This window comes from Acipenser ruthenus, chromosome 34 (assembly GCF_902713425.1).
Source record: "Acipenser ruthenus chromosome 34, fAciRut3.2 maternal haplotype, whole genome shotgun sequence".
In the NCBI taxonomy this organism is placed as follows: Eukaryota; Metazoa; Chordata; class Actinopteri; order Acipenseriformes; family Acipenseridae; genus Acipenser; species Acipenser ruthenus.
Window position 1 is genome coordinate 11,670,765 of NC_081222.1, and position 10,305 is coordinate 11,681,069.

Genomic DNA, 10,305 nt, shown 5'->3' on the forward strand with positions numbered 1-10,305 from the left:
ACACTGTAAATATAGGGGACACGTGCATTGAGATACCAAGAGGCAATGACAGAATCCTAATGACGCGCTTTTACACCTTTGGTCGTGCTGAATTGTTGAATCGCGACCTGTATCACACGAAGCCCATCGGTAAAACCAAAACATATGTGTGTGTGTGTGTGTGTGTTTTTTACAAGGAGTACCATTATGCATTGCACAGAAGTAAAAGCACCATCTGAATTCAATAAAAAAAAACACCAAGTGTTTTAGATTAGCGTCTAATAATAATAATAATAAAAATGGGCTGATTTAAAATAAAACTTCGATTGCAAGATTGTACTTCCAGAAAGAAAACAAAAAAAAAAACCCTTTCTAGTTTGAAGTTTGTTGCTTTCTTTTGTTTCCAGGGACTTAAATACTGTGAAAACATTGGAGTCTGTTCTGAATGTCTACCAGGATATTTAAAAGACTACCATTATTAGATTTAATATAACAAAATAATATATATATATATATATATATATATATATATATATATAGAGAGAGAGAGAGAGAGAGAGAGAGAGAGAGAGAGAGGCTTTTCTGACGACTTTTATTCAAACACGCATCTATGGGATACAATGTGAAGAAACTGCACCGCTCTAAGAATGAAATGGGATGTTCAGAAAAATACCTGATTTTCGATAGTCTTGTCAAAAACCTTACCGATATTTTGCAGTGTGAATTGTATTGTATTATTTTGTCACAGAGACAAATCCAGATCTTAATGCGTTGTGTACTAAACTGTGTGTTTTTAATAAACATTAAAAAGTGTTCAGAAACGGTTGCCTGGCTATAAGCACATGGCCATGTTTACATTTTAAATACCAAAGCGCGTTTGTATTAAAACAAACAAACAAAAAACAAACGTTGATTTAATCAACACAATTTTAGAAGTGTTTAAAAATGTGTTTTAAAATGTTTTTTATTGTTTAGAGAGAGAGAGAGAGAGAGAGAGAGAGAGAGAGAGAGAGAGAGAGAGAGAGAGAGATTATTACATTTTGTATTCGACTATAGGCCTAGCAGGCCTAATACAAATGTCGTTTTCAGAGCAAGGCCGTACCTCCTCCTCACTGACTAAATCCTTTGGCCTCTCCCTTATTCCTGTTCATATACGTTAAAACAATATATATATATATATATATATATATATATATATATATATATATATATATATATATATATATATATCCACGGCTTGGAGTTAAAAGCCTAACCCCATACATCCTATAAATACATTTGCCTTATACTGACAGACAGCACCCACTCCGGCACATTGCTGAAGACCACGACTCATTTAGCTTGGTCGTCCATTCCCTATAAGGACGCATTAAACTATTTGAACAGGGTTCCAATTCGACCCGCAAGCGCGGCGTTGCGTGCGCGTTTTAATCTGGTTTAATTATATCGAAAACTTCTAAAGAGAATCATTAATGGTTCTGTATTGAACCCCTTCTATAGAGCACTGCAGAGCCCCAAGTGAAGCAATATGGTTCTGTAGGCTACAGATACAGAAAGCCAAGGCAAGTCCAGCCAACATGTGCAGAAATAACGTTATTCACTGTACACGTGATGGGATTTAACTACCAAACAACCCCCCAAAAAGCGTCTGTTTATGAGACATAATTTAATACCTTTTCACTGACACTTCAGCTGCATGAACTTCAAAATTTATTAGTTATGATTTTTTTTTCGAGTGTGGAATAGTATACGCAATCGTATTATATAACTGTGTCATTAATTGACTGTATTAGATCTGACATGATAGTCAAAACATGCCCGTCTCTCTCTCTCTCTCTCTCTCTCTCTCTCTCTCTCTCTCTCTCTCTCTCTCTCTCTCTCTCTCTCTCTCTCTCTCTCTCTCTCTCCCTCTTTCCATTCTGCAGCCCCTTGCTTTATTCCTAACGATTTCTAATCCCTGTCGCCCGCCATTCAGGCCGATCCCGTCTCTTTAATTCCCTCAAAGCCCCAGCTGGTGCCCAGGCCCTTTACAAACACGAGCTCGCAACAGATAGCTGGGTCAGCTCGCTCCCTTTTTATTAATAATTCAAACTGCATGCTTGCTTGTCCATACGGGCTCCACGGCTCCGGATACGACCAGACACCCAATTTATTTATTTTGGTATATTATTTTTTTTTCTTAATCCAACATTAATCTTCAATAATCTTCTAAAAAAAAAAAAAAAATACGTGCATCGTCATTCGCTTCGGAGGTCCAATTGTTTTTGTTTGTTTTTCTCCCTCTCCTGTATTTTTGAGGGAGAAAGTTAGTGGGAAAGGAAGACGAAAGAAAGACGATCGAAATTTTGTAAAGCAGAAACTTACATTTGAAGTTGAGGCGAGAGCCCCTTTTTCTGAAGCCGCGCGACGCTGGTCTGAACCCCGCTCCGCCCTCAACGCGACGTGTTTTCCCCAAAACGAAGGGAGACACCGCCGACCTGGCGAGGAGTGGACCGCGTTCCTCTTCCAGCAAGCCGGGGACTTCAAATAAAAAGAGACGATTTGGATAATCCGACCTTTTTTTAAATAAACTGTTTGCTGGACTAAAGGCCGTTTTTTTCCTTCTAGGTTTTCTGTGCTTCCGCTTTTATCAGAAGCAGAGGCTTGCCTGGGCTTTTTTTTTATTTTTTTTGGAAGCTGAAGTTTTTTAAAGGGGAAAAATGTGTCTCTGAGACTGTTGGCAAAACTCCCTGACCACAATGGTACGTGTTGTGTAAATCAATAATCTGCTCTTTTTAATGCGCTTCAAAAGATTGGGGACAACAAGTTTCCTTTCACTAAAGAAAGAAAGACAGAAAGACAGAAAGAAAGAAAGACAGAAAGAAAGAAAGAAAGAATCTGGCAGCTCTCTGTTTTAATTCCTTTAAAAAAAAGCGGTGCGTTTAGTTTTAATCCGAGTTTCGCATCAGAAGAGACAACTCTTCTCATGAAACAGCGTTTGAGATACCGGTGCCACATAACCCGTTTAAGAAACCCGTCTTTCTCAGCTTTCTATATCTAATATAACCTGCCAGGTTATTTTATAAGCTTATATCGTGTGTGTGTGTGTGTGTTGTCTTTGATTTTTATTTGTGTTATTTATGTATTTATTTTAAGAAATAATATACACCTTCTGTTAAAAAAAAAATCATTTTAAACCTCTCTATGACATAGTTAAACATTTTTTTTAAATATATGTGTTTTACAGTAATCTCTAATAATAATAATAATAATAATAATAATAATAATAATAATAATAATAATAATAATAATAATAATAATAATAATAATAATAATAATAATAATAATAATAATAGGGAGGCTGTGTGGTCCAGTGGTTAAAGAAAAGGGCTTGTAACCAGGAGGTCCCCGGTTCAAATCCCACCTCAGCCACTGACTCATTGTGTGACCCTGAGCAAGTCACTTCACCTCCTTGTGCTCCGTCTTTCGGGTGAGACGTAGTTGTAAGTGACTCTGCAGCTGATGCATAGTTCACACACCCTAGTCTCTGTAAGTCGCCTTGGATAAAGGCGTCTGCTAAATAAACAAATAATAATAATAATAATAATAATACAAAACAATTATACATTTTATTAATGAAAAACTATTTGAAAAAGCTCAGCGGTTCTTATGCTTGACGGTATTCAGCACGCTAATGTATGCTTCCCCTCATTAGAAACTTTTTTTTTTTTTTTTAAGACAGCCCTGTTGCATCAGGATGTGGTTTGCTGGTGGAATGGCCGGCTGTCAGGTAGCTGGTCGCTTGAATGTCACGCTTCTCACAGGCTGGAGCGAGTCTACGTGAGAGTGACACGCGAGTCTTAGAAAGCGCGCAGGTGTGTTTCCTGAACAAGCTTCGCTGTCACGAGAAAAGCAAGCCAGTGAGCCTGGTGACGCGTGGTAACTACATGCGCATTACTGCTGGTTTTTATTACAATCCCGGATTAGTTTATATAGCAGTGTGGAGTAGTGGTCAGGGCTCTGGACTCTTGCCCGGAGGGTCGTGGGTTCAATCCCAGGTGGGGGACACTGCTGCTGTACCCTTGAGCAAGGTACTTTACCTAGATTGCTCCAGTAAAAACCCAACTGTATAAATGGGTAATTGTATGTAAAAATAATGTGATATCTGTATAATGTGATATCTTGTAACAATTGTAAATCGCCCTGGATAAGGGCGTCTATATAAACCAGTGTACAAACCCGTGCCACCATTAAAGTGATCCTTATGTATGAACTATATTAGGAACTATACATAGATTAACATTATTCATGTCGGCGTGAATTAGACGAGAATCATTTAATCGAGTAGGCTATAAAGGGAATTATTTTACTGTAATAATGCACGTGGAATGAATGCATGTATTATTATTATTATTATTATTATTATTATTATTATTATTATTATTATTATTATTAATAGTAGTAGTATATCAGTTGTTTGATTATATGTATTGTTATTATGAGTATTAGTTTTATTGTTTAAGGGAAACAACGAGGCGGGAGCTGGTTTAAGAGAAGTTTTTGAGTAGAATCTCGAACACGCTGGATGAAGTTTGTATTTGAAGGTACAGTAATATGGAAGTGTAGAGATTTCAGCAGCACTCTTGAATGCTGCATGATTGCAGCGGTACGCTACTGTCACCTCATTACAGTGGATTGTGCATGCGGGCCAGGGACAGCTAGGGCACAGACCAGTATGGATACGTACCTTCCTTCACCATTGCAATGTGGATGCGTCTACCTTTTAACACGTTTCTTGCAGTCAGCCAGGGACTGTACATGAGCAGTGGACAGGTTATAATACTGCGATGTTAACAGTAAAGGCTGCAATGACCGCGGCTTGCACCGTGCATTAGTGAAAACAAAAACAGCGCAGCCTTTTCATCTTCATGCATGCTTGTGTTATCAATCATCGTGCAGGAGACGCAGCGTGCAAAAATAAGAAACGCGAGAGGATATACCTGTCCGATTTCACAGCTGTCAGCTCGTGGTGCAGCGCGGGTTAGAATATAATCGTCATACTGCCGTGCGGCGGCTCGTTAAATTAACCCTTTAGGTGCCCACGCTATTTCATTATCGAGCCGAGCCCCATAGTCAACACCCCGCATTTATCAAATACACATTCCTCCTGCTCCAAACCCACGGCTGTTTGTTTCTATATTCATCTGTGTATTTATTTACCAAAGAGCGCACTAACAAGCCCAGCGCCGCGAAGAAAGCCGTGCCCCGAGTCGCCATTACAACCCCAGCGGGTCAGTCTGTGTCTGAGGAGTTTGGCTAAAGCAGCACACGACCGCGCTTTCATAAAACTATTTCACACGTGTAATAGGATGAAATATAATGCCTGCAGTTTGCATTGCGGGCTTTAGCTTTTTGAAAACACCCTTCGTTTTATCTCTGCTGTTGGCTGCGGTGTGATAGGCACATTTTGCTGTGCCTAAGAATCTCTTTTTTTCGCAATACGGTGAACGCTCCCCGTTCATTTGGGTAGAGGAGCTCGCCAGGGGAACACGATCCCCTCTAATTGAAATCAAATGATATTCCAGCAACAACACATGGGAGCACAATGTCTCTTAAGGGAGGGACTATGACAAGGCGAAGGGAGCAATTAACTGTGTGAACTGTTAATACGACACTGCGCTTTCACCCAGTGCTACAGGGTCTATGTGAACGATCTAAGCGGCGGCGGATCTTAATAACGCCACTCTTTCATATAGACCAGCTGAGTCTTAGTATATATATATATATCCAGATTAGTATAAAACGCACTAGTGCATCTTCTGAATGTATTAAGAGACGGTGTGATACTGTATGCGCTGTTGTATGAACAGTATAGCCACACTCAAGTAAAATAATGCAACGTGTCCCGGGAGGCTTGCCAGCTGGCCCGATAATTCCGGGACACTTTAAGACATGTCAGGTTTTTCAACTCAGCTTTCTAACCGCACGTTAAGTGTGAACTGCGTGAACTGCTTAAAGGAATTGAATTGTTTTGCTAACTAGCTACTAAAAGCGCACACCTGTGCGGGGGCGGTACTTACTTCCTGTGAGAATCCATCAATCAGACCTACACAGCTTGCTGATTTTCAGGAAACTGAGCAGGAGGAAATATTAAATAAATAGAATCTTAACCCCAAGGTTAAAAGATAAAGAGCTCGGGTGAGTGCACGCTGCTCCATAGCGACGGAATTGTAGTACGTCGATAGATACACAATCTTAAGCCATGCGGTTTGAATCCATGCTGCGATGCTGTCCCGATAGACTCGCCATCGCAATTCAACGCGTTGATTGAAGCCCGCTCACACGATTCACACACATTGATTTCAAATTGATTAATGTGGAGTTTAGAGGCGAGTTTAAAAACCTGACCTGTCTCGACAGGTCCCGGGATTATGGGGCTGGTTGGCAAGCCTGTGTGCCAAGTATCGCAGGTTGTGATTGCAATTCTTTCCCAATGTATCAGTTAAAATCTAGTTCCGAATCTTAAATTAAAATGCACCACCAATTTTAATCAGTATCGGAGCACAGAGGCACAGATGAGTCTAACCTTTGCCTTGCTTTTTCTGAGCTTCACCAGTATGAGTTTACTTTATCACAGCAAAAAAAACAAACAACAACAAACAACAACAAACAGGGATGTTTTTTAATTGCTTGAATTTTTTTTCACTTCAGTATTTTTCTGGAGCTAGTTCTCATGTAACTGCTTACTGACAATCCACTGCTCCAGGCCTTATATATCGCTGTGCTGATCGCTTGGAAGTGCCCGCAGTTCCTGTTCTTTGTGAGAAGGGCTTCATAATGGGCTTGTTTATTTTCCATATCTAAAAGGTGGTTAAGGGAAGGGAGTGGGTTTGAGTAGCTCAGAAATTAAAGAAAGAAAGAAAGAAAGCGCTGGGCTGCAGTGTGGAAGGCAGTGGGTTTGAGGAGCTCAGTGGTTAGATAAAGAAAGCGCTGGGCTGCAGTGTGGAAGGCAGTGGGTTTGAGGAGCTCAGTGGTGAGAGTGCTGGGCTGCAGTGTGGAAGGCAGTGGGGTTTGAGGAGCTCAGTGGTTAGAGTGCTGGGCTGCAGTGTGGAAGGCAGTGGGTTTGAGGAGCTTAGTGGTTAGAGTGCTGGGCTGCAGTGTGGAATGCAGTGGGTTTGAGGAGCTCAGTGGTGAGAGTGCTGGGCTGCAGTGTGGAAGGCAGTGGGTTTGAGTAGCTCAGTGGTTAGATAAAGAAAGCGCTGGGCTGCAGTGTGGAAGGCAGCGGGTTTGAGTAGCTCAGTGGTTAGAGTGCTGGGCTGCAGTGTGGAAGGCAGCGGGTTTGAGTAGCTCAGTGGTTAGAGTGCTGGGCTGCAGTGTGGAAGGCAATGGGTTTGAGTAGCTCAGTGGTTAGAGTGCTGGGCTGCAGTGTGGAAGGCAGTGGGTTTGAGTAGCTCAGTGGTGAGAGTGCTGGGCTGCAGTGTGGAAGGCAGTGGGTTTGAGTAGCTCAGTGGTTAGAGTGCTGAGCTGCAGTGTGGAAGGCAGTGGGTTTGAGTAGCTCAGTGGTGAGAGTGCTGGGCTGCAGTGTGGGAGGCAGTGGGTTTGAGTAGCTCAGTGGTGAGAGTGCTGGGCTGCAGTGTGGAAGGCAGTGGGTTTGAGGAGCTCAGTGGTGAGAGTGCAGGGCTGCAGTGTGGAAGGCAGTGGGTTTGAGGAGCTCAGTGGTGAGAGTGCTGGGCTGCAGTGTGGAAGGCAGTGGGTTTGAGTAGCTCAGTGGTGAGAGTGCTGGGCTGCAGTGTGGAAGGCAGTGGATTTGAGCAGACCAGTGGTTATGGAAAGCATGCACTTTTCTTATTAACACTGGCAATATCATCACTGTTCTCCTTTTCATCTGCTGAATATTTATTCTTATTTGTATTATTATAAATTTATAAGGCAACTTACAGGTGTACAGGCAGCACAGGGTTACAATGCAAGATTAATAATTAAATACAGTATAGTTTACAGTGAGTGCAAATAATACCACTAAAATACAATATGAACTAGGACGCAGCGAGTAAGGATTACAAGAAGTTATATCTACAATGACATATTAGTAATATAATAGTGCAAGGATAGTGCATCAGCTGAGGATCCAGTAACGTGGTGCGGAGGGCAGGCGAGTCCAGAGCAGAGCAGGAGGGGCAGATCATGACATCTACAAGAGCAGTCTGAACAGGGAGGTCTTGAGGGGACGATGGAAGGCAGTGAGAGACGGAGGTTCCACCACAGAGGGGCTGGGGAAGGAGCAGGCAGGGGAGGATGGAGAGGGGAGGGAATGCTTACAGATGATTAGCTGATAGCTGATTCTGCTCCCTGGTTACGAATCACGTGGTGTAGTAAGAAAAGAACGGCACCCTTGAAGGAGTCATGTTGTGCAGGTATTTCAAGGATTCTTTCAAACTGAAAACACATCCCTATCGTTTAGGCAGGGTGCATTGCAGAGCCCCTTCTCTTTGCCTTTCGTTTTTAAGAAGTTTCTCCTCGCTTTCATGTGGTTACTGTCCTCAGCAGCTCATCAGCAGCACTTAGCTTAATATAGGCAGAATAACTGATGTGGATTTCTTGTGTGGCCAAATACTGCCTGCAGAAAAAACAATAATATTCAGTTGCTCAGAAGAGCTTCCCAAGATGAAGTCCATTTTCTTTCCTCTTTTGTTGCCATTAACAACATTAACCGCGCCAAACCCTTCTGTTATGCTGGGCATGTGTTTCTTACTCTGTGTCACAATACTGCTAAAAAAAAAAAGAAACCTCACTAAATTCATAATAAATATTTTAAAAAATGGTTTATTTATATGATACTAGAAATCAATGCAAACCCTCTTTGCAATAAACTTCAGGAGGTACTCTTTATGAAGTACTAATTATAATTATGACACAATGGTTTTTCAATAACATCGCTTGATAACTTTGTTGGGAAAACAAAACCGTTCCTGAAATTCTGGACCTGATCCTTGTGTCCAACAAAAACCCCAGTGACATGGTGGCTGGAGATCTCATCCTACCAGTCTGTGCATCCCTCAAACCAGCAGGCCCTCTGGAACCTGTGCACTCCCCTAACAATCACATGACAACACCAGCAAGCTCTTTCCATTCTGTAGCAAGTCCACACCTGCCTTCCAAGATGCTCATTTGCAGAATTATATTCTCAATTGCAGATTCAGGGTCAGGGTCTCCTCAGCTGAACCCCAGCAGATTCAGAGTCAGGGGCTCCTCAGGTGAACCCCAGCAGATTCAGGGTCAGGGTCTCCTCAGATGAACCCCAGCAGATTCAGGGTCAGGGTCTCCTCAGCTGAACCCCAGCAGATTCAGGGTCAGGGTCTCCTCAGATGAACCCCAGCAGATTCAGGGTCAGGGTCTCCTCAGATGAACCCCAGCAGATTCAGGGTCAGGGTCTCCTCAGCTGAACCCCAGCAGATTCAGGGTCAGGGTCTCCTCAGATGAACCCCAGCAGATTCAGGGTCAGGGTCTCCTCAGATGAACCCCAGCAGATTCAGGGTCAGGGTCTCCTCAAATGAACCCCAGCAGATTCAGGGTCAGGGTCTCCTCAAATGAACCCCAGCAGATTCAGGGTCAGGGTCTCCTCAGATGAACCCCAGCAGATTCAGGGTCAGGGTCTCCTCAGATGAACCCCAGCAGATTCAGGGTCAGGGTCTCCTCAGAAGAGGATCCACTGTAATCAGGATAACCACTTCTACTGTTTCCTGAAGTTCTTTATCAGAGAGCTGCTGTAACTTGTAGAGCAAACGAGTCTCTACTGACTACTAGACTGGTTAGAGACATATCTGCTTTTCGTCCGAGGTCATTTCACCTCAGCAGTGTTTTCAGGGTCAAAGCATCTTACTGGCTGCAAAGCCTGTCAGTCAATAGGGGAAGCAGCTGATTGGTTACTGACATTAAAGAAGTCCCGGGTTTTCTTTACATTGATTTCTTTACCCCAGTGTAGGACCAGATAACCTGCTTTAAAATAACAATGATCGTGTGCTACAGTTTGAGAACTTGCTTTCCAGCCAGTAATATGAACCCAAAGATATTCAGAGGTGAAATGACCTAGGAAGTGAAGCCCATGTCATGGGAGAGAGGTTCGGTGGTCTGTTGGTTAAAGGAAGGGGCTTGATACCCGGCTCAGCCACGGACTCTCTGTGTGGGACCCTGAGCAAGTCACTTCAGCTCCTTGTCCTTCGGATGAGACGTAAAACAAACGAGGTCCTATTGGAAGTGACTCTGCAGCAGCAGTTGTTGATGCATAGTTCACCCCCTAGTCTCTCTAAGTCGCATTGGATAAAAGCGTCTGCTAAACGACTAATTAAT

The 10,305-nt window shown here is 42.7% G+C and overlaps 1 protein-coding gene across 1 annotated transcript in view; it reads left to right on the plus strand.

Annotated features, from left to right (window-relative positions):
* The first annotated feature begins 1,927 nt into the window (after window positions 1-1,927).
* LOC117409804 (nuclear factor 1 X-type-like) overlaps window positions 1,928-10,305 on the plus strand; it is a 145,011-nt gene continuing 136,633 nt past the window's right edge. Inside the window, exon 1 of the mRNA XM_059007187.1 lies at window positions 1,928-2,720. Within this exon, the coding sequence (XP_058863170.1) occupies window positions 2,718-2,720 (3 nt within the window). The 5' untranslated portion in view covers window positions 1,928-2,717. The remainder of the gene's footprint in view (window positions 2,721-10,305) is intronic.